At 43.8% G+C, this 23,482-nt stretch overlaps 2 protein-coding genes across 8 annotated transcripts in view; one reads left to right on the top strand and one right to left on the bottom strand.

Moving 5' to 3' along the window:
* Nucleotides 1-511: 511 nt before the first annotated feature.
* Nucleotides 512-22,383, bottom strand: LRRIQ4 (leucine rich repeats and IQ motif containing 4). Of its 4 annotated transcripts, none has more exons than XM_047874580.1 (6): nucleotides 22,313-22,383; nucleotides 13,074-14,121; nucleotides 8,979-9,152; nucleotides 7,117-7,255; nucleotides 5,658-5,854; nucleotides 512-798 (listed from the first exon to the last, which is right to left on the bottom strand). In XM_047874580.1, the coding sequence occupies exons 2-6, from the start codon at nucleotides 14,091-14,093 to the stop codon at nucleotides 649-651; spliced, it is 1,680 nt and encodes a 559-aa protein (XP_047730536.1). In that variant the 5' UTR covers nucleotides 14,094-14,121; nucleotides 22,313-22,383; the 3' UTR covers nucleotides 512-648. The 4 variants fall into 4 exon arrangements, with proteins under 4 accessions (XP_047730536.1, XP_047730537.1, XP_047730535.1 ...); XM_047874581.1 differs by lacking the exon at nucleotides 22,313-22,383 and adding an exon at nucleotides 22,203-22,301; XM_047874579.1 differs by lacking the exon at nucleotides 22,313-22,383 and adding an exon at nucleotides 21,715-21,783.
* LRRC34 (leucine rich repeat containing 34) overlaps nucleotides 18,947-23,482 on the top strand; it is a 22,310-nt gene continuing 17,774 nt past the window's right edge. For 2 of the 4 annotated variants that reach the window (XM_047874584.1, XM_047874583.1), the window contains exon 1: nucleotides 22,758-22,877. In XM_047874584.1, coding sequence (XP_047730540.1) covers nucleotides 22,775-22,877 — 103 coding nt within the window. In that variant the 5' untranslated portion in view covers nucleotides 22,758-22,774. Of the gene's footprint in view, nucleotides 19,185-22,532; nucleotides 22,626-22,757; nucleotides 22,878-23,482 lie in introns of those variants that run through there. The other 2 variants (XM_047874585.1, XM_047874587.1) reach the window with 2 other exon arrangements.

The following is a 23,482-nucleotide window of genomic DNA, read 5'->3' as shown; positions in this document are numbered from 1 at the left end:
GGAGACTTGTGCCACACAAGTCCACATGACAAAACCATGTTGAACTACACACTCACACAGAAGCACACATACTACAGAAGGAATCTGAATAAGCTCAGTTGATGGCACCAATATAAATTTTCTGGTTTCCTTATTAGAGTTATGTGAGATGTCAACACTGAGGGAGGGTGAAGGGGCATGGACCTCCCTGTCCATTTCTTCAGAACTTCCTATGAGTCTCTATTTCAGAATTAAAAGTTGTAGGGGTGCCTGGCTGGCTCAGTAGGAAGAGCATAGAACTCTTGATCTCGGGGTCATGAGTTCAAGCCCCATGTTGAGTGTAGAGATTACTTAAATAAATAAACTTAAAAAAAAGTTGTAGAGAAGGTAGTACAATGAACCTCCATTTGCCTATCTCATGTGTCTATACTTACTGACTTAAGGCCGATCTTGTTTCATTTGGATCCCCCACACTTCCCTCTCCCTGATATTATGCCACCGTTCCCAGGCATCATATCATTTCATCCATAAATATTTCAATAAATTGAGAATCTTTATTTTTACACATAACCATAATTCTATGAATAATTTTAGTGTGCTAGGTATCTAATTCCTAGATGTTTTGCCTTCGTAATCCATCGGGGTTCATTACCTCAATTCATTATAGAATTATTTCTTATTTTTCTTCACAGCTTTTCCTTTTGCATTTTTCCCCCTTTTCTTATCTTTTGGAGAAGGCTTTCCTTTCTTTTGCACTTTTAGTTCTTCAAATCTCCCCAGTCCTTTCCGGACCATTATTCCTCGCCACCATGCCTGAATCTGAAAACAAGATAAACCCAAACAGCATCAGCTGGTATCACTCTGGACTGGGGATGGCGATCTCTTTGTTCTGGATATGTAGTTCTAAAGACGTAGAGAATGGAATGTCATTAGAACTCCACCTTATTTTCTCTCTCTCAATTGGCCAGTCATCTTGGCAAATGTAAAAAAATAAGAAAGAAAAGAAAAGAAAGAAAAGAAAAATTCAGTGCTTTTATGTCCCGGGCACTGTTCTAGACATTTAGGAAACAGCAGTTAAAAGCGAACGTCACTGGGGCACCTGAGTGGCTCAGTTGGTTAAGCGTCTGACCAGCTCAGGTCATGATCTCACAGTTCATGAGTTGGAGCCCCGCATCAAGCTTCTCACTGGGTGGAGCCTGCCAGGAATTCTTTCTCTCCCCCTCTCTCTGCCTCTCCCCTTGCTCATTCTCTCTCTCTCTCTCTCTCTCTCTCTCTCTCTCTCTTTCTCTCTCTCTCTCTCTCTCTCTCTCTGGCTTTCTCTCTCTCAATAAATAAATAAAAACTTAAAGAAAAAGCTAATGTCACTGATCTCACATTGCAGGAAGGAGAGGATACAGGATAGATGGTAATAAGTGCCATGGAGACAACAGAGCACAGTAAGGGGAAATCAGGAGGGCTTATACCTGTCTTCCCTCTGTTACTGGATTGCTGTGCTTCTACCTACAGCCAGCCCTCACTGGTTCTGAGATCCTGTGCCCTCCCACCTACTCAGAAAGATCCCACCTCTGAACCTTCCAGTGCCTCCCCACTTCTTTCAGAAAAAAAGCTCAAGTCCTTACAGTGGCTCACAAGGCCCTATCCAATCTGCCCCCTCCCTCTCGACCTCACTGCCTCTTACCTACTCCCTCACCTCACTCACTGTGCTCCAGCTGTGCAGGGCTCCCCACTGTCAGACACTCCTGGCACAACCTCAGCTCACAGCCTTTGTGTGTACTGCTTCCTCTGCCTGGAACACTCTTCCCAATATTCAGATGGCTTACCCTCCAGTTCTTCCAGTAGTTGCTCACTTGTCATGGCTGTAGACTGAACCGTGCCCCCTCACTCCCTGCTCTTATGTTAAATGTCCTAACCTCCAATGTGAATGTATTTGGAGATGGGCCCTTGGGAGGTAATTAAGCTTATATGAGGTCATGAGGGTGGGGTCTTCACGATAAGATTAGTGCCCTTATAAGAGACACCAGAAAGCTCGTTCTGTCTCTCTGTCATGCGAGGACACAGCAAGAAGACAGCCATGTGCAAGGCAGAATGAGAGCTCTCAACAGAAACGGACCATGCCGGCACCATAATCCTGGACTTCCAGCCTCTGAAACTGTGAGAAAATTTGTGTTGTTTAAGACACCCAGTCTATGGTATATTGTTATGGGAGCTTGAGCTGACTAAGCCAGTCATTTTTCCAATGAGGCCTACCCTGACCTTCCTATTTAAATTGAACCTCCCTCAGCACAACCAACCCCCCTCCCCTGCACGCACACGCGCGCGCGCACACACACACACACACACAAAACTTCTGGCAGTCTCAGTTCCCCTTAGCTTGAACTTTTTTCCCATGCCAGGTATCACTTTCTAACAAGACTATATAATTTTATGTTTTATATTTCATCTTTTCATTTCCATCACACTAGACTTTAGGCAATAAGAGGACAGAAAAAAAATCTGTTTTGCTCACTGATGCAATTCCAGTGCCTAGAACAGCGCCTGGCACATAGCAAAAAGCAAAAAATAAGTATTTGTTGATGAGTGAACAACTGAATGAATGAAGTGGGTGGGCTATGCTGTTTTATGTAAGGTGGATCACAGGCAGGTATGAGGAGATGTGAGCAGGGACTGAACTGAGAGCCTTGTCCATATCTGAGCAGAGGGAGGAGCAGGGGAAAAATACCAAGGATCGTCTGTGATGTGAAAACGGGACAGATGAGATGGGAAGTGACAGCAGCAGCACATCCGTTCAGGTGGGGATTTTCCCAGGGAACAGTATCGCCCTCTAGAGGCATTCTAGACATTCATGGGGTTTTCTGTTATCTCCAGGCTTAGCAGTCTTCCAGTTGTGTAACATGTACCCGGTGCACAGAGACTTTTCCAGGGTGTGCAGGCTTGGATGATCTGGAGGCGATCCATCTCCAGAGCTTCAGCTTGCACGTGCACCCCTTCCTACAATGTCTCTCCTAGGAAAACAACTGCTGGTTTTCTCCATTCCCACTTCTGCCTTCACAACTGCCACCTGAATCTGACTAGGGTGTGTTGAGCTGGACTCCAGAAACCTCTGGGACACCACAAAAAAAGAGACAATATAGAGCGGCAGTATTGAAAAAAAACAAAACAAATGAACAAACAACACCATAAAACAGACTCTTAAATACAGAGAACAGTGGGGGCATGAGTGGACTAGGGGACTGGTGGTGACTAACTGTGGTGAACACTGCATGATACACAGAATCGTCAAATCAATATGTGATGTGACCCAAAACTAATATAGAATTGTATGTCGATTACATTTCAATAATAAAAGACTAGCAGTATTGATGTTGGCTCTAGGGACTAGGTAACCAATCCTTTTGTAAAGCAAGTGGTTCCCAGCTCTTTGCCCTCAAGAAAATTGGAAGAAGGCCAGGTGATTTGCCAGCTAAGAGTCTGCTATGAGTTTCTGGGATAGAAATCTGGAAGAAGTTCAGAGATGTGTGAATCATTACCATTTGAAACAAAACAATATGGGCGCGCGCACACACACAAAGCTTCTTCCATTCTTTTCAATTTAGCTATGTAAACAAGGTTCATCTATAAAATGAAAAATGGGACTAGAACTGACATCAATCCTATCACATTCTAGCAATAAGTAATGTTTATGTGGGAATATATAAACGATGTGGAAAAGTCTCTCATCTGTGTATGTATTTCTTCCCCCAAGTCCTATAGGTCAAATAATTAACCACCAAAATTTGCAATGGATTTTATGCTGTTTTGTTCAGTTTTACGCAACTAAGAATTGTAATATGACTCAATCCAGGATGTAGAAACACTATGGCCACAGAAAAAAATTTAATTTTAAAACTTAATTTGTATAAATATTTTTGTTGCCTGAAAGTATGAAAGGTGATCTATAAATGACTTAGAATTACATATATAAAACATTAAGATCTATTCTTAGGGGAAAGTGAAATAGACATACATGTTCAAGAAGAAAACGGATATAAAATTTTTGCCTAGAAAATAAGTTTGCTCAAGTATTTCGTAAACGGATGTGACTGACAAAATCATAGTGGTATTTAGAATCTACTGGATACATTTAAGATACTGATCTAAGAGCTCTATTTCAAGATGTCAATATTCAAAACTCACTGGCAAGTAAATCCTTTGCAATAATTTAAACTTAGTGGCAAAAAAATTAAATATCAACTTTATTATTTTTTAATATTTTTGTTAATGTTTATTTATTTTTGAGAGAGGAAGAGAGACAGAGTGCAAGCAGGGGAGGGGCAGAGAGAGAGGGAGACACAGAATCTGAAACAGACTTCAGGCTCTGAGCAGTCAGCACAGAGCCTGATGCAGGGCTTGAACCCACTGGCCATGAGATCATGACCTGAGCCGAAGTTGGATGCTTAACCTACTGAGCCATCCAGGCACCCCTAAATATCAATTTTAAAATGTGCAAGAGGATGCATGGTTTTTCACAATACTTTTAGGAAGTATCCAAAAAATATTATTTTCATTCTTCCAGTGTAGCTATTCCTGAGAATATACATATTAAAATAAATAATATAAATTACTTTCCTTTTTCCTTTATGTTGCAGCTTGGGCATTATTTTCATTTATTAAAATTGTGTTGGGGCACCCGGGTGGCTCAGTCGGCTAAGCACCTGACTCTTGGTTTCGGCTCAGGTCACAATCTCACAGTTGGTGAGTTTGAGCCCTGCATCAGGCTCTGTGCTGACAGCGCAGAGGCTGCTTGGGATTCTCCATGTCCCCCTCTCTGTATCTATCAAAGTAAATAAATAAACATTTTTAAAAAATTATGTGGTTTCGGTAGGTTACATTATCTGAGTTTAACTTCGGAAGAAGAAAGAAGGTATCACATAATATTTATCACAGAAGAGAGGGTATTAGGTTTGATACAGATAAGGGCCATTGACAGAGGAGATCAAAGACTGACTCTTGTTCTGGGTAAAAAGGAAAATCATGGATTTCAGCAGAGCAGTGATAAGATCTGACCTACATTTTAACAGCATTGGTCTGACTGCCAAGTGGAAGGTATACTGTAGGGGGTGCAGCTATACAAGTGGGGGCACTAACTGGAGGACTAATGTGGTCATCAGGTTGTGGGGCAGTGGGGGCTTGACCAGTTGAATAAAGAATACTGAATTACTGACTGAAGCGGACCCTGGCCTGTCCTAGTCTGTCTGGGGGTATCCTATGTCTCCATGGGCGAGGTGGGCAAGGAGAGGACAAGATTCTTTGCTCTCCCTGTTTTAAAGGCTCTTCGCCCTTCGATCCTAGTTAATGGCAGAGAAGAACTCCGGTCTCTACACCCCTGCCCCATCAGGACTTTCACTTCTGATTTTTCAGCCTTAGCTTAGTGAATTTGTTAATATAAGCTCTTCAGTCCTTTGAATAGTCCAAGAATTTTAGACTGTTTTGGGGATTTGAAGTTTCGATTTCTTTCAGCTGTGTGTCGCCTCCTTATCTGACAAAGACATGAAGGACAAAAATGCAAAAAAAAAAATGCTAAGATGGTATTCCAAGTTTCTCTTGCTTAATTCTGAGGATATAAAGGAAGTAAGAGTCCCTACTCTCGGTGAGGACAAAGCAACTGTAAATGTGCTATCCAGAATTTTCGCTGACGTTACCTTTGTTGCCATTATTTTCCTGTTTCTTTTTGTCTTAAAGTACGTCCATATAGCCTGATTGCCTTCGGCGCACACTTCTCCTGGGGGGTCCTCCATAGGATTGTTCATCAGTGTCAAAACCTTTAGATTCATCAGGCTATCCAAATTCTCTGGAAGACAGGTGATCAAGTTGTCCTCAAGCAGTAATTCTTTCAAAGCTGAAACAGTTTGTTTTTAAATGATAGGTTTATCTTAAGAACAAGCAAAATTAAAACGTACGCTCTTTTTTTTTTTAATTTTTTTTTTCAACGTTTATTTATTTTTTTGGGACAGAGAGAGACAGAACATGAACGGGGGAGGGGCAGAGAGAGAGGGAGACACAGAATCGGAAACAGGCTCCAGGCTCCGAGCCATCAGCCCAGAGCCTGACGCGGGGCTCGAACTCACGGACCGCGAGATCGGAACCTGGCTGAAGTCGGACGCTTAACCGACTGCGCCACCCAGGCGCCCCTAAAACGTACGCTCTTTAGTCTACTGGCTCTGAAATATTTGTTTCCTGTGCTGTCGTGTCACAAAAGACACAGATTTCATAAGGCAGACCAAGTTCTCTTCCTTATAACAGTTCAGGGTTGTGAGAGCCAGTGCATGAGAGACAGAAAAGTAGTACACACTAAAAAAAATTGATAATGGTTCATTCCTCCAGGGGCCAAGGACAGGATAAAGATGTATGGTCAGAAGCATTACTAAGGAACAAGCCCACCCTCACCTCTAACCTTTGAATGTCTTGGGGGTAGGCCACAGCTTCCACTCATATTTCTTCACCCTCTTTTCATTAAAGAAAGAGTCATAGTTTGAAAACTATCTCTAAACCTGAAGATTCAGCACACTATGGCCAAAAACATTTTTTTTTTATTTGGTCCCCCTAGAAGCTCAGCAAAAGGTTGTTAAATGGATGGATGAACTGATGCATGTACAAATAAAGACTGGTTTAGCCTAGCGTAAAATGTTTGGGTGTTTAAATATGAATCATATAGGACTTTTCATGCCAATCATACAGCTCCAAAAGTCCTGCCTTGCTGATTTCATCACTCAGGGTCAACACTTTTCCTTTCATTCAAGTGACTTAGTGACCTAGTGCAAATCTGCTGCAGGACCCCCAACTCCAAATTCTGGCATATAGTAGGTATTCAGTAAATTAGTGTTGGTTGTATGATGACCATCTGGGTGAATGCTAATTTTCTTAGCAGCTGGTACTTACTCCTCTATTCAATTTACAAGAAACAGTCTAACTGTCTTTGTGAGGTTCTTAGCTGTGCTCATCAGGCATCTGGCTTTCCTTGTCTCACTAGTGAGGCCTTCGAGGAGGTAACAGGGTAGGGCTCAGCTCTCTGAACATTGAGATTGGTCTTTGGTAAATCAAGGAAATGGGACATGCTGGCCTCACACTCCACTACGCTGAGGATCTACTAAGATTCCTCACCTTGTGCTTGGCAAATGGAATCTGGAAGTTGCTTAAGCAGGTTGTGGCAGCAATTAAGAATTTCCAGGTTAGGCATGGATCCCAAGGATGTGGGCAGGTACTCCAGATGATTGTTCTCTATATACAGCTCTTTAAGATTCTGAAAGACAGAGGTGCCTAGGTGGCTCAGTCAGTTAAACATCTGACTTCGCCTCAGGTCATGATCTCACGGTTCATGGATTTGAGCTCTGTGTCAGGCTCTGTGCTGAAAGCTCAGAGCCTGGAGCCTGTTTCTGATTCTGTGTCTCCCTCTTTCTGCCCCTCTCTTGCTCACACTTGTCTCTATCTCTCAGAAATAAACATTAAAAAAATTTTTAGGGGCGCCTGGGTGGCGCAGTCGGTTAAGCGTCCGACTTCAGCCAGGTCATGATCTCGCGGTCCGTGAGTTCGAGCCCCGCGTCAGGCTCTGGGCTGATGGCTCAGAGCCTGGAGCCTGTTTCCGATTCTGTGTCTCCCTCTCTCTCTGCCCCTCCCCCGCTCATGCTCTGTCTCTCTCTCTGTCCCAAAAATAAATAAACGTTGAAAAAAAAAATTTAAAAAAAAATTTTTAAAAAAAGATTCTGAAAAACATGTCAGTAGACCATAATGATCCTTACATTGATCCTTACAATGATCCTTACATTCTAATAACCAGAATCATTGGTGAATTCCCATGCTCTTTCAGTGGGGACACTATTCATTAGGATAAAGGGGGAAACATACTTAAAGAGCCAACATCCAAACATAAAAGTATTTTTGGGTAAAACCATTGGACATGGTTCCCATCTATGCAGGGAAAAGAAAACATGGGAATCTAGCGTTTGTTTCACAAGAACTTTATGGAAAAATAATTTGATAATATAAGTATATATATCATTTGCTTGCTTTCAAAAGCTAATTGAAATCTACAGTAGTGTTACAGAACTGAAATTGCCTCAGGTACCAATCCAACACTGCCCAAGCAGGAGAAGCCAAAATGTGTAGATAATGAGTTAACTATTTGCAAATTCACTGGGCAAAAATATAATGTTTGCATGTCACCCTAAGATTTCAGAGAGCATGGCATGGCATGTCAAGGAGCAAGATGATGAGGAGAGTTCTGAACACAGGGCAAAGCAATGGAGAATCAGGAAGAGGACCTCTGTGCCACAGGTTGAGAAGCACCTGTGTTATATATACATGCTGTTGCTCAGTTCCACAACCAGGGGCGGGGGTCTGTCGTGGCCCTCACCTACTTTATCATTAGTAAGAGCACAGTACCACCGACATGGAAAAAAAAAAAAATCACTTCTTTAAAGTATGCATGGATTAAGACACAGTGGTAGGGCTCCTTTGAATGAAGTTATCTTGTTGCTTTGTTAGGATTTAGCACAGGGCTGCGGACCCATTTCCACAGGAAACTGGGGCAACATTAAATTACTCTGGTTTGCCATCATGCAGGAAGGGAGGTCACGCTGATGCATCCAAAATGCGGGCTCCCACCCATGTGAACTTCAAAATAGTACAATTTTCAGGGGCCTCCTACAAAAGCTAGAAATTAAATGGAAAGCAGTGGGGCTCAATTTCTGCAAATGAAACATGCCAAACCGTACAGTGAAAAGGAGTATGGCACAGCATAGCCAACAGCAATCACAACAAAATGTTCTTTGAATATGGATCCAGGGGCTCAGAAAAACAGTGGAAGCCTCAGAGTGGAATAATGGCTGCTTGTTAGGGGGTTGGAAATCTAGTATGGATGATTCCACATGCAGCCTATGGGGACACCATTGGGTGTTCTCAGTATCAGCCAACTTAAGGAATCAGTGGGCATGTACTTCTTTGCCTAATCATTTGGGGAGGCTTACCTGTAGTTTACTAATGTCTTCTGGAATATGGGTGAGCTTGGCTCCCTGGTCTTGCCCAATGTATAATTTCTCTAAAGACTCTAAAGAAAGGATTTCTTCTGGAAATGAAGCCAACTGATTCCCTGTTAATCCAAGCATCTTCAGTTTTGAAAGGGATACAAAGTCTGGAGGTAGCTAGAAGTATTCCAAAAATATAAGTTTCAGGTCAAAATTATTTGTAACAGTAAGAAAATAAATTGGGCTTTTAGTTTTGAGGCAAATTGATAAACATCAAGTACAGCGATTTAGCAATTCCTACTGATGAAAAGTTTGCACACACCTTTGCATATAGAGTATTTATACCTGTAGATCCAAAGTCGGGAGTCCTCCTTTTTCTGATGAGCCTCTCTGCTCTTCAATTTTATGCACTGCTTTAAACTGAAGCAATTTTAAACCTACTTTATTGCAGATTTTTGAATGGTAGGGTAGCAAATGCTTGATATTACTGAAAAAGTACTAAAGTTATTGGTGTAATATTGCAACTATAATATCAACAATTTCAGTTATTGGAACTGATCAATTTAGACACATGACCTCTCACCCTAAAGGCCCAGCAATTTAGAAACTTCAGTTGAAATCTCAGTTGGAAGTAAACAAGGAAGAAGACTATTATGATTTTATCTGGTCATATTCTGCCTTCCAGTGAATCCCAAGGTTTTACAGGCCCTTTACAGGTATTAGGTAGGCATTTCAGAGACTCCCAACTGTCTGGGCGGGAAGGCCTTGGAAGGGTCGTCTATTCTAATCCCTTAATAGGATGGTTGAATATATTCCACAGCTAGCCATCCAGCACACATTTAAACACCACTTCCTGGAACGAAAAGCTCATTACTTGGATGGAGACCTCTAATCGCCAGATTTCCTTCTCGTGTCAAGTCAAAGTCTCGTATGTCCACCTTCTGGTGTCTTTCTGGCACTCTGGAACCACATGGAAAAATCTCATTCTTAAAACACGGGATGGTCTCCCTATTGATTATGTTACAGAGACACCTGTTTTCTTGGAGAAAAAAGAGCCCAGCTATATAGCTCAAGAGCTTCTTAACTCACTTTGAATCACCTTCCATCATCTGGCTTTACTCCTAATGGGGAAATCGTTCCCCACAGTTCCCAGTCTTAGCCCTGGCCTCTCCTCCACCCGTTCCTCAATCCAGCACCTCTTCTTCATGAGAATGGTTACAGTCCAGCTCAGTCTGACCCCTCGATGGATGGGTGGGATAGATACATTGGGGAATAGGTCAAAAGAAAGCCCCCTAGAGGGATAACATAGCAGTAAGTCTCACCCGCAATCTTTCAGATTTTTTCTTTATTGGGTAGGGGGAGCACCCATTTTCCTAAACATGCTATAAAGTGTTTATAGTTTTATTTATCCCTTTACTTATTTTTTAAAGTCAATCTCCAGAGAAGCTGCTGTTTGAGCTTTCCTTCTTAGCTATTTCAAAATTCTTTACCAGGCACTTAGATCCCTTTGACACAAAGCGTCCAAACTAATGGGAAAATGGTTTTCAATCTAACCCCTTCATTAGAACCTAGTAATTTCACATCGCGGTTCAGCTAGCTCATAGGTTTAGCTTTTCTTTTTCAAAGCACATTGAATGTTTAAAGACTTTTTTTTTCAGGATATTCAAGATCCAATAATTAATCCCATAACAGTCACATTAAAGCACAGTGGAAGTAAATCTAGATGCACAGAAAACCTACAGAGTGTCAAATGAGGACAGTTATTACTGATGCTCTCACTGAGCTATACTCACCGTAAGGTTGAGTTCTCCCTTAACAGAAATGTACCATACAAATAAGACCCATCTAGACACACACTGAAAGCTACTTTTGCATTCACCTAGGCAAGAGAAGGCTACTGGCCAGGCTCTGGGAGCCAGAAACCCACCAGGAAAGTCTTTGGGGTGGGAGAGGTAAGGAGCTGGCATAAAGGTCACGTGTCATTATACAGACTGGGAGGTTACTGGAGGGATTAGCATAACAGGAAATGAGAAAAACAAACAAAACCCAGAAATACCATCATAGGAACTAGAGAATAGCAGGCAATGGACACAGAGATTTCCACATTCAGTATAATAATATTGAACCACATTTCAGTGCAGCCTGATTTGTGGTAAAACTTGGTACCGGATGAGGCTTATCTTTAAGGAGCCATCTGTATGTGATTCCTTCCTCTATTCTGATATCTTCAAGTGTTTCACAGGAAACGATTAGGTATCATTCATGACTCAATAAGGAATTAAGTCGATGTGTTATTTTTCCCAAAGGCGCTTTATATTTTGAGCCTCTCACTCCCAGTGTGGAATGGCAGACTTTGTCTACTGTAAAAGGAATTTCTTACCTCAGTGGTGGAATGGGGATGGGCAGAGGGCCTATGATAAACTTCAAAAATCCTCCAAAATGGGTTGCTGCCTAAGTAGAGATTAAGTCTAAGATTCTCTTCCTAAATCCTAAATTACCATCAAAATGGTCACTTCCTAAAAGGCAGTTTTGAAACTCTATAGGAATTAGAAAAAGAACAACCAATCTCCCCCCGCCCCTCCGAAGTTCTAAATTAAAAATCAAATAAGAGATTAAACAAAAACAAAAACACCCCCAACAAACCTTTAAGGCCTAGGACTTGTATAAGGTACGGTGAACACAGCAGCTTGGTGTCCATGGCCGGGAAAAACAGACCTATTATTTGATCACAGTTGTTGATTTCCAGATGGCCTGATTTCTCCCTCTATGGTTGTCTTTTGCTTTTAACAGAACTGTTCTTTTAAATTTTCAAATATTAAAACAAATGCATGTGTCCTCACCACCCAAATCTTTTGTTAATAAACAAAATGAATGTGTGTCAACTACAGTCAAATAAAAAGATTTTTTTAATAAAATCAAACACTGCAATTAAAATTGAGCTCCCCTGGGATCCATCCCTCATTTCCTTGACTTCCCTTCTCTTCCCAGAGGCAGCCACTACTAAAAATTTAGCCAGTTTTTTTCTAGTTCATGATTTTTCTAAATAAATGTTTATTCATTTTTAAGAGGGGGAGGGACAGAGGGCCTGAACTGGGCTCTGCACTAACAGCAGAGAGCCCCATGGGGGGGCTCGAACTCATTCAACTGGGAGATCATGATCTGAGTCCAAAGTCCAACTGAGCCACCCAGGGGCCCCTCTAGTTCATATTTTTATACTTTTGTTACATTTGTAAATATCCAAAGTATGTATTATGTGTGTATATGTATGTAGTTTTGTGTGATTAAAAATTTATAAATGGTGAGGGGCACCTAGATGGCTCTCAGTCAGTTAAGTGCCCAACTTCAGCTCAGGTCATGATCTCTCAGTTCATGGATTCAAGGAGCCCTGCATCGGGGCTCTGTGCTGACAGCTCAGAGCCTGGAGCCTGCTTCGGATTCTGTGTCTCCCTCTCTCTCTGCCCTTCCCCCACTGGTGCTCTGTCTCTCAAAAAATAAATAAAAACATTAAAAAAGATTTTTAAAAATTTTTAAATGGTGTAAGGTTCTGCAGCTTGGTGCTTTCCTTTTTAATAAACATCACAATTTTAAGATCTGTCCACACTGGCACATACTCCTCCAGTTCACTTAAACCTTTAGTTTTTTAATTTTCTAAATCTAGCACAATCTGTTTGCTCATTGCTCTATTGACACGGTCTCCCATGACTGTCGTGGGCTGTCAACACTGTGCTATGAACATTTTTGAACCCGTCACCCTGCACACACGGGAGTTTCTTTTGGGACAAATCTGATTTTGCAGTTCACCATGACTGGAGGCCTAAGGCTGTAGGTGTCAGAAAGAAATCTGTGTGAGGAAACCCTGTTCAGAGGGGGTCTTGGTTAAGAACGTAGACTCTGGGGCCCCGCAGCTCTGGGTTGGAGCTCGGTTCTGCCACGTACAGGTGTGTGGCCTTGACGGGTTAGTTAAGCTCCCAGTGTCTCATTTCCCCCACGTGTCGCCGAGGAGAAGATCGCCCACGTCCAAATGAGGACATCAACACCAACTCAGGGCGGGAAAAGCCCCTGTGAGGGCACAGTGACAGCCGGGAAGGGAATCGGTACCTGGCATATTTTATTATCATCCAGCGCCAGGATCTCTAGGTTCCTGAGCGCACAGATCTGCAGCGGAAAGCGTTCCAGATGGTTCTGACTGAGATCCAGGAAGCGCAGGTTGACGAGCCGCCGGAAGGAGCGCCGCAGCGCCCGCAGGCCGGTGTCGCGGAGGTAGAGCAGGTGCAGCGAGGTCCACTTGCAGATGAGGCGTGGCACCTTCTCCAGGTGGTTCCCGCTCAGCCCAATCTCCGTCATCCCCGACAGCTCGGCCAGGGAGTGCGGGAGCGAGTGGAGGCGGTTGTGGGACAGATCCAGCACGGACAGTTTGCTGCACTGGCACAGCGACTCGGGTAGGAGGAGCAGGTTGTTGCGAGCCACGTAGAACTTCTGCAGCCTGGTCAGGTTCCCAATCTCCGGTGGGATGGCAGTTAGTTTGTTGTCATCCAGGTCAACGATCTCCAGGTTGGAGAGAGCACAGAGCTCGGGAGGAAAGACTTCAAACTGGTTTTGCTTCAGGTAGATCTCCCTCAGTTTGGTGTGGTTCACTACTTCCTTGGGCAGAGATTTCAGGTGGTTTCCGTCCAGCCCAAGCAGCTCGAGGTGGTGGAGGAGTTTGCAGAGGTCCACGGGGATCTCGGCCAGGTCAGTGTGGTACAGGCGGAGCTCCCGCAGCCCCCGCAGGCCTCTGAGGACAGGAAGGGACGAGGACAGGAGCGGGTTGTCGCTCAGGTCCAGGCCCTCCAGGCTGCTCAGCGTGCCCAGCTCTGGGCACAGCTTTCTCAGCTTGTTCTTGTTCAGGTAGAGGATCCGGACGTTCTTTAAATGCTGAATACCCCGGAGGATTTCTTCAATCTGGTTGTTTTCCAGATGCACTTCTTCTAATTCTTCGAGGTCGAAGATCTCTGGTGGAATGGTAGTCAAGCTCTGATTAGAAGCATCAATGAAAAAGGTTCTAGCAGTGGCCCGTTGTGGATCAACTTTCTGATGAATTTTAACGGAATGTCCTCGTTTTATCATGTCACTTGACATGTTGATGGAAAATGCAAATATCCAAAATCTGAAATAGTGTGAAAAGAAAAAAAAATCCATTTACTCACCAGGATTCTTTCTGTCCCTGAGAGAGAGAAAATTTGAGTTGCTTGAATCTAGGGCCTGATGTTCTAACATAGCATGAAATGTAGGTTTTCGTGTTTCATGTTGGGAGAAGAGTTCAAGTATAGACTCCTCCTAACAGGTTGACTTACATGAAGAAAAAAAAAAAAGATTGTCTAAATTCAGTTTTTATGGCACAAAAACAGACACACAGACCAATGGAATAGAATAGAAACCCCAGAACTAGACCCACAAACGTACGGCCAACTCATCTTTGACAAAGCAGGAAAGAACATCCAATGGAAAAAAGACAGCCTCTTTAACAAATGGTGCTGGGAGAACTGGACAGCAACATGCAGAAGGTTGAAACTAGACCACTTTCTCACACCATTCACAAAAATAAACTCAAAATGGATAAAGGACCTAAATGTGAGACAGGAAACCATCAAAACCTTAGAGGAGAAAGCAGGAAACGACCTCTCTGACCTCAGCCGTAGCAATCTCTTATTCGACACATCCCCAAAGGCAAGGGAATTAAAAGCAAAAGTGAATTACTGGGACCTTATGAAGATAAAAAGCTTCTGCACAGCAAAGGAAACAACTAACAAAACTAAAAGGCAACCAACGGAATGGGAAAAGATATTTGCAAATGACATATCGGACAAAGGGCTAGTGTCCAAAATCTATAAAGAGCTCACCAAACTCCACACCCGAAAAACAAATAACCCAGTGAAGAAATGGGCAGAAAACATGAATAGACACTTCTCTAAAGAAGACATCCAGATGGCCAACAGGCACATGAAAAGATGTTCAGCGTCGCTCCTTATCAGGGAAATACAAATCAAAACCACACTCAGGTATCACCTCACGCCAGTCAGAGTGGCCACAATGAACAAATCAGGAGACTATAGATGCTGGAGAGGATGTGGAGAAACGGGAACCCTCTTGCACTGTTGGTGGGAATGCAAATTGGTGCAGCCGCTCTGGAAAGCAGTGTGGAGGTTCCTCAGAAAATTAAAAATAGACCTACCCTATGACCCAGCAATAGCACTGCTAGGAATTTATCCAAGGGATACAGGAATACTGATGCATAGGGGCACTTGTACCCCAATGTTCATAGTAGCACTCTCAACAATAGCCAAATTATGGAAAGAGCCTAAATGTCCATCAACTGATGAATGGATAAAGAAATTGTGGTTTATATACACAATGGAGTACTACGTGGCAATGAGAAAAAATGAAATATGGCCTTTTGTAGCAACGTGGATGGAACTGGAGAGTGTGATGCTAAGTGAAATAAGCCATACAGAGAAAGACAGATACCATATGGTTTCACTCTTATGTGGATCCTGAGAAACTTAACAGGAACCCATGGGGGAGGGGAAGAAAAAAAAAAAAAAAAGAGGTTAGAGTGGGAGAGAGCCAAAGCATAAGAGACTGTTAAAAACTGAGAACAGGGGCGCCTGGGTGGCGCAGTCGGTTAAGCGTCCGACTTCAGCCAGGTCACGATCTCGCGGTCCGGGAGTTCGAGCCCCGCGTCAGGCTCTGGGCTGATGGCTCAGAGCCTGGAGCCTGTTTCCGATGCTGTGTCTCCCTCTCTCTCTGCCCCTCCCCCGTTCATGCTCTGTCTCTCTCTGTCCCCAAAATAAATAAACGTTGAAAAAAAAATTAAAAAAAAACAACTGAGAACAAACTGAGGGTTGATGGGGGGTGGGAGGGAGAGGAGGGTGGGTGATGGGTATTGAGGAGGGCACCTTTTGGGATGAGCACTGGGTGTTGTATGGAAACCAATTTGTCAATAAATTTCATATATAAAAAAAAATTAAAAATAAATTCAGTTTTTAAAAATCCCTATCTTGATTCTCTTTGCAGGTAGATGTGGAAGATTGCAAAAGATTGCTCTTACCATGAACACTGAGAAAACACTTGGAAAAAATAATATTTTAAAAATATTGTTTTTTTCTTGAAGCCACCAGAGAGTTGTGGATGCAAAGGAGGCCAACGAATTAATTCTAGAGAAGGACTATCCCTTCCCTAAGTTAGCAGAGACCAGTGGGCACTTTCATGCCCGGTGGCATTTTCAACTTTGGGGACCAGGCAGGCAGAGAAGCCAGCCTTCCATATGCACAGGCAAAGGAACTTCTGAAACCAGGAGAAACCAGTCAAACTTTTAAGAGCCCTGTATGAGCAGCATGGTGGGTTAGCACGGAGGAGCCTCAAATGCAGAGCCACCTCTCCCCAGTAGACTGGGGCCGACTCAGTGGCCTAGGAAAAGTTGCAGGCGATCTGGAAAAGCAGAGAGAGGTCCTGTCCTCTCATGCTTTTAGATCCCTAAGCCTGGCTGGAGGAAGGGGCTTAAATCCCTAAGCGGGACATTTGAAATTGCTGGGAATTGAAATGAACTGCAGCTGCAACCCAGAAAGAATGGAGAAATGGAGAAATAAATCATGTCTGTGGATTAGAACACTCAATGTTAAGATGTCAGTGTTACTCAAATTGATCTATAGTTTCAGTGCAACCTCAATCAAAATCTCAATAGGCTTTTTTTTTTCTTTTTGGTAGAAGTTAGCAAGCTGATTCTAAAATTTATATGAAAATGCAAAGAACCTAGAATTGCAAAAGACAATCTTGAATAATCACAAAATTGGCAGACTTGCACTACTGGATTTATAAATTTTGTAAATCTAAGATGTTAATATTGTGTTACCAAAGACTAAGTTGTTGGTCCTTAGTACACACACATACACACACACACACAAAGCCTAAGATAAAGGGCAGAGAAGACAATGATGTGATGGTAGCTAGGTTGATTGTAGCATCTCTGACTTGCATTCTAGGATGGGGACTTTCCTGCTGGAGTATGGAGCCTCTCATCCACACAGAGGTCCAGTCCATAGATAGAGGGGATGTGCTTCGAGCCCCACACTTAATATTACTGCACCTTGCAACACAACAGTGTGTGGTTTAGATCCCCATTACTATATGCCTAGCCTCCAAAAGAGCTCTGGGACAGTGTTGTTCTCTGTTAAAGAAAAGAAAAGACTTATCACTGGTTGAATTATGGCTAGAATGCCTAGAATTATGCCTAGAATGAATTATGCCTAGAATGAGAATTATGCCTGGAATGACAAATGCCAGCATTTGTCATTTGATCATTAGGTAGATTAATACTGTTCAGTCCTGCAGGATAAAATTTCCAGTGTCCTAAACTACTGACAATACTGAAGGCCTCTAGACAATCCATACTATACAGACTAAGGTGATACTAGAAATGAAAATAGCACCCAGGACACTACGTGGGCTAAGCTTTACTCAATGCGTTTAATCCTCACTAGAACCCTGAGAAGCAGGCACCATTAAGATCTCTGTTTTACAGATACAGATACTAAGTAACTAAAAGGGCTTATCTCAGAACATAGTAGGAAGTGGGGGCTGGATATCCTCACTAAGGATATTTACATTATTTGTTTACAAGAAGTCTGGTTTTTATTAAAATCAGTCTTGGGTGTAAGCATTCAGGCTTGATTTTCTTTTGCAGCCCTTCAGGCAGAGTCATCTGGGGAAGATTCTTGTGGACTAGCCATCTGATTAGGGTTAACACAAGTGTGTCTAGGCATCCAGGTGCATAAAAGAACTTATTTTTTCTAATATTCATCTTCCTCCATGATGAGACCTGCCTAGAATGTCTGAATGTGTGTGTACGTATGTTATCTCACCAGAATCTTATAGCCCACATGTGTCTGGAACCAATTTGATGGCCTCTGAAAGCTATATATATTGTATATCCATTAGCAGACTTAATAAAAGGAGGTTGTAAAGTCAGGATTTGCAACAGCTTGGCCAGTAATTCAGCCACAGTAAATAAGAATGAAGAAGATTGATTCCTTATCTGGCTATTTTTTTTTTCATTGGGATTGCTACCTCAACGTGGTCAAATAACTTGTTACAAATCCATATTACTGTGGAATTTCTAAGCGTCGTAACCGTTGTGTAATTTCAGGGAGCCAGGTTTTGGATAGTTTAATAGTTAGCTCTTTTTTGCTTAACTTTAATGCTTGAGAAAACCATTTAGGAAAAAATGATCAGCCCTCTGAAATTTACATCAAGTGGTGACACTTTGGTTTTCAAGTCTGATTACACACCAACTGGATGTGTAATGTGAATCTGATAGCATAAATAACCATTTCCAGTTAAATTAGTTTCAAGATTTTACTTAAAACACCTGGGAGATCTTCTCCCTTTAATACAGACAAGCAAAAAGCCTCAATACAGCTAGGACTGGAGAATCATGTAATGGTAATGGTAATGGTAATCCTTTGCTTTGATAATTTCTGGGAAACCATAAAATTCCATGAAAAATTTTTAAGTCTCAAGTAATACGGAGATGAAGACTCATATAAAATTCAGACTTGAGTGGAAAACTATTATAAGCAAGCAACTTTAGATTTTCAGCAGAGGCAAGGGAGAATCTAATCTGCTCAGACAATAATAAAGGAAGATTCTGGGTGTGATATTGTGATAGAATATATATTTGGTCTTCGTTCCCTAGTTCCTGATACAAGAGCTTCTAAAACTTTGGTGTTTTCTGAGTGGTTGGGAAGGAGCATCTTTTGTTATTCATAATAAGCCCCATCAACCACACCTGAGTCCATACCGCTTACTGCCCTCACTCTTATTTGCACCCTGATAGCTCCCTAACGGCAGCTGGTTGCCAGAGGAACCACTCACGTGATTAGAGGGGCGGAGCTTTCAACCCCAGCCCTTGACCTCAGGGGAGGGGAGAGGGGCCGGATGTTGGTTTAATCACCAATTGCCGGCGATGTAATCAATCCTCCCTATGTACTGGAGCCTCTATAAAAACCCTAAACCGAGAGGTTATGGGAGAGCTTTTGGGTTGGTGCTGGAAGGCTAATATTCCCAGAGAAGGCATGGAAACTCTGCGCCCTGTCTTGATACCCTCTCTTCCCCACATGCATCTCTTCCGTTTGGCGGTGACTGAATGGTAGTTTTTAGAATACAGCGGTAATAGTAAGTAAAGTGTTTCCTTGAGTTCTGTAAACGACTAAAGCAAATTATTGAACTTGAGGGAACCCCGACTGGTAGTCCGCTGGAACTGGCGACAACCTAGGATTTGTGGCTGGCATCTGCAGTGGGAAGCAGTCTTGTGGGACTGAACCTTCACCCTGTAGGGTCTGTGCTAACTCTGGGTACAGTGCAGAACTAAATTTTTGGACACCTACTTGGCGTCCGCAGAGAACTGGAGACTTGCTTCTTGGGAAAACCCACACAGTTGGTGTTAGAAGTGTTCTCTAAGTAGAAATTTCATACTTAGTCCTGGGATACTGAAACGTACGATATGTTTTCTTAAGAGAAATAGAGAAGTCTTTAATCTGGTGATGAGCTCTGAAAGGCTTGTAGGTGAAGAGCTCTACCAAGCCCAGGGCCAGTAACCCTTTCCTTTTGAAAACCTCAGATCAGTGACTTAAAGGTAAAAGAGGCCTTAGAGAAACATCTGTTTGCCGGAATTGTTAGCTTGTGCCACACCAGTGTGCCCGTATCGCCATCGTCACCAAATGATCGATCTGAAATAGTTTCTTAGGACTTGTTGTCTTTAAATAGACTCAAAACGGCATTTTATCCATTTTCAAAAATGTTTCTACTTTTCCTTCTTCCACGCATATCACCAAACTATAGATCTCGTAATTCATAGACAATGCATTTTTTTATTTGTAGACTGTGGTTTTTTTCCCTATTGTCTTGCACAATGAGCAAGAAGGTTTGAGGCACTATTTACTACTAATCACTGATATACTTTCTCGTTTCATCAGATGATAGGAATGTAAACTTTTCCACCAACTCCCTCTACTCTTCTTTTATCCATGGGCCAACTCAATTTTTTAATAACACTCATTTTTCCACCTGCATATTCAGTACCTAAACAACATGTATGCACGATCAATACCAGGAGTCAGCACTTCAGATACTCGTCAGAAAATTCAACCAGGAATTTGCTCTATTCTGACACCTGCTAGCAGCTCAGTTCAATCTTCTGGTAGTTGGGGGGAAAGAGCTAATGGGTGTGTGAAACATTAATTCTCCCAGATCCTTTGAGTTCTCTCTCCCTGTTAGCAGGAAACAACTTCCCTAGACCCTATTATCTGTTTCCTCAAGATAGGACTTCCTAGCCCCGCGTCGGGCTCTGGGCTGATGGCTCAGAGCCTGGAGCCTGTTTCCGATTCTGTGTCTCCCTCTCTCTCTGCCCTTCCCCCGTTCATGCTCTGTCTCACTCTGTCCCAAAAAATAAATAAACGTTGAAAAAAAAATTAAAAAAAAAAAAAAAAAAGATAGGACTTCCTTAGATCATAATTAAACACCATGCTGTTGGCTTTTTAAACAGTTAAACAATCATTTGAAAAATATTTCTATAAAATTATAGTCAAAGATATGTCTGTTAAGTTACTTATATAAAGATACACCTACTAAACCTTCCTACTATAAGGTGCCAGAGGAAAGTAAATGCTGCCATTTACAGGGGCACCTGGGTGGCTTAGTCAGTTAAGTGTCCAAGTTTGGTTCAGGGCATGATCTCGCAGTTCATGGGTTCAAGCCCTGCGTCGGACTCTGTGCTGACAGCTCAGAGCCTGGAGCCTGCTTTGGATTCTGTGTCTCCCTCTCCTCTGCCTCTCCCCCACTTGTACTCTGTCTCTCTCAAAAAACAATCATTAAGAAAAATTAAAAAAAAAATGGGAACTACATACTTTCATATATTTTCTTTGGTTCTGACTTCTAGAAAGCCGAGACTCAAGTTAGACCTCCTGACACATAAGCACCCAGTGAATCCACTTAAGTTTCCTTGAAGCCAGCTCAGCAACATCTGTTTCCCCTACCTCCCTGCCCCTCAGCCACTTAATTCTCAAGGGACAGGTCTTTAAAATTACATCCCTCCTCCATCTGGAAATCATTGGGTTAATGAAAAATGTACTGACGGAAATGAGTTGTACATGTGGTCGGTATTTTTTTGGCCATCCTATTTGATATGCATTTTGACACACAGTCTGTAGTTCTGTGCAAATACTTTGTTTTGCTAGGTTCATACGGAGAACAGTGCTTAAGTGCTGTTTGGTGAAAAGCAGCTCTTTTCTGTTTGTTCTGACCTTGTTTATTAGTCACTCTCTAGAACAAAAGTCTGATTGGCACTTCTTCCTCCTTTAAAAGTATATCCCTCCCTTCCCCTAGAGCAGCAATTAATCCTTAACTCTTTACTTTCCCCTACTTGACTTCAAGTACTTTGAGAGGGGTAGGGACTGCAGATGCTGAATTGTGCCCACATTCATGCTTTAGTATTTCAAGCTACCTCTATTGGTAGAACGGGGGAAGGTAAATGGAAACAGCATTTTCTATCATGTTTAACCTGAAGTGATTCAAGTGATGGCCACAGTCTGTGGGCTACACAGAGACCCCTGCCTCCTAGCACAATTTGCTAACAGTGGAGTGCCCTTCTGGAATTGCCTAGTGGGGTAGCTTCCGGGAGAGAGGTCTTGGGCACTTTATTTTTCACCTTTGAACAGTGTTCATAAATGTCCTGGTTTCACCTTGAGGGTCTTCCTTCTATCCTCCAGGCACGGAGTCTCTGGTTGGTTCCAGAGCTCTCTCCAGGGCCCTTCAGCTGCTTCCTCTGCAGTCTATGGTTAACCCCAAACAGAAGACCTTTCCTTTCCTCCTTCCTCTTTTTCTCTCTCCCCCATCCAAGTACCAAATCCTGAGCATGCTACCCTGTACCTCCTGCTGGGTTTTGTCCCCATCTCCTCCTTTCACTGAGTCCAGCCTCGGCTGAGGCCCTATCTCTGTTGGGCTACTGAGGCTGCTTCAGAGTCTCCCCTAGATCCTGTCAAATCCACCTCCACCAGCTGTTTCCTATCTGAGGGCTCCCAGCACCTGGCCCCCTATCAGCTGTGCTTCTCAGAGGATGCGCAGGGCTCCGTGTGGATCTGGCCCTGCCCGCCTTCCCCGCCTCGCCCCCATACTCATCTAGGCAGCCCCAAGTACCTGTGGGTCTCCAGCACCTGGGACGGATTCGCTGGGGCCGGTCAGAGAGTCACCTCCGACAAAAAGCCCTCCCTGATACCCCCGCCCCAACACAAGACTGATCTACATACCCCTTTCAGCTTCCTTAGCTCCGGACCTTATCTGTCCTGGTGCTACCACGTTCCTCTGTACTTGGCCCCCCGCAGGTATGTGCACGCTTTGGGGAGGGGACTGTGTCACAATCGTCATTGTAGCCCTGGCCCCCAGACTATCAGCCGTGCCCGCTAAACCTCAAGAACTTCTCCCTGCAAAGGATCCGGGGCACTCTCCGTCTGTGTTTTTAACCCAGGTCAAGGTGACCCGAAGCCAGGCGGGGGTGACCGAAGAGCTTCCATAGCATTGGCGGTCACCGCCTGCCCAGACAGGCCTCAAGGGCCCAAGTGGGTAATGAATGTGCAGCGGGCTGGAGGTGGCGTTCAGGGTCCGGCGGTCACCCGAGCCCCGGTGCAGCTGGCAGGAGGCCCGGGACTGGGCAGGCGCATGCGCGCGGTCGTCATGACAACTCCACCGCCGCTCTGGGGGCGGAAAGGGAGATGCGGGGCGGTGGGAAGGTGGCGGCCCGGGCCAAGTCCCCGTCTCCTCCTCCCGCTCCCACTACAATCCCTACTACGTCCTGGGCCCCGGCCGACAGGAGCGGTAAGAAATAGGGTGTCCTTCGGCGCCTGCCTGGCCAGGTGGAGCGGGCGAGGGGTGATACCCCAGCCGCGGGCTTGCTCGCACCAGCCCTTTCCTCCGAGCAGGCTGCTGGCCTGAGGCGGCTGGGCAGGAGGGTGCCCCTGGGAACCCCAGCTGTGGCCAGAACTTCGGGGGCCCCCACATATGGGTGGGAGGGGAGCCCCACGATCCGCCCCCTTCCTCCCCGAGGGTCTGCCCTTCACTTGATAGGTTGTCCTGGGGGAGGTGTGTCTATTGATTTGCTCTCCCGTCTCAGGGAAGGGTGTGTAGGTGCTCCTCTTGGGCCCTTTTTTGTGTGCAAGCTCCAGAAAGCGGGGCCTAGGTGGGCAAGAGGGTCTCGAGTATGGTCTGCACACCCCTCCTCCTGCCATCCTGTCCATTTTTTTTAGATTAATTTTTGAGGAAGAGCACGTAGCAGGGGAGGGGCAGAGAGGGAGAAAGGGGAAGAGAGAGAAAGAGAGAGAGAATCCCAAACAGGCTCAGTAGGACCCCTATTGCAGGGCTCAAACCCAAGAACCATGAGCTCATGATCTGAGCAGAAATCAAGAATGGGTTGCTTAACTGAC

This window comes from Prionailurus viverrinus, chromosome C2, assembly GCF_022837055.1.
Source record: "Prionailurus viverrinus isolate Anna chromosome C2, UM_Priviv_1.0, whole genome shotgun sequence".
NCBI lineage: Eukaryota > Metazoa > Chordata > Mammalia > Carnivora > Felidae > Prionailurus > Prionailurus viverrinus.
The sequence above is the reverse complement of the archived record's forward strand: the minus strand, read 5'-3'. Positions and strand labels throughout refer to the sequence as shown.

Excerpts from the sequence above, each read along its gene's own strand:
- LRRIQ4 (XM_047874579.1), bottom strand. Across the intron at positions 9,153-13,073 it reads ATGATAATAAAATATGCCAG|CTACCTCCAGACTTTGTATC; the intron begins GTACCGATTCCC and ends GAATACTTCTAG. Across the intron at positions 7,256-8,978 it reads AAGACATTAGTAAACTACAG|AATCTTAAAGAGCTGTATAT; the intron begins GTAAGCCTCCCC and ends TCTGTCTTTCAG.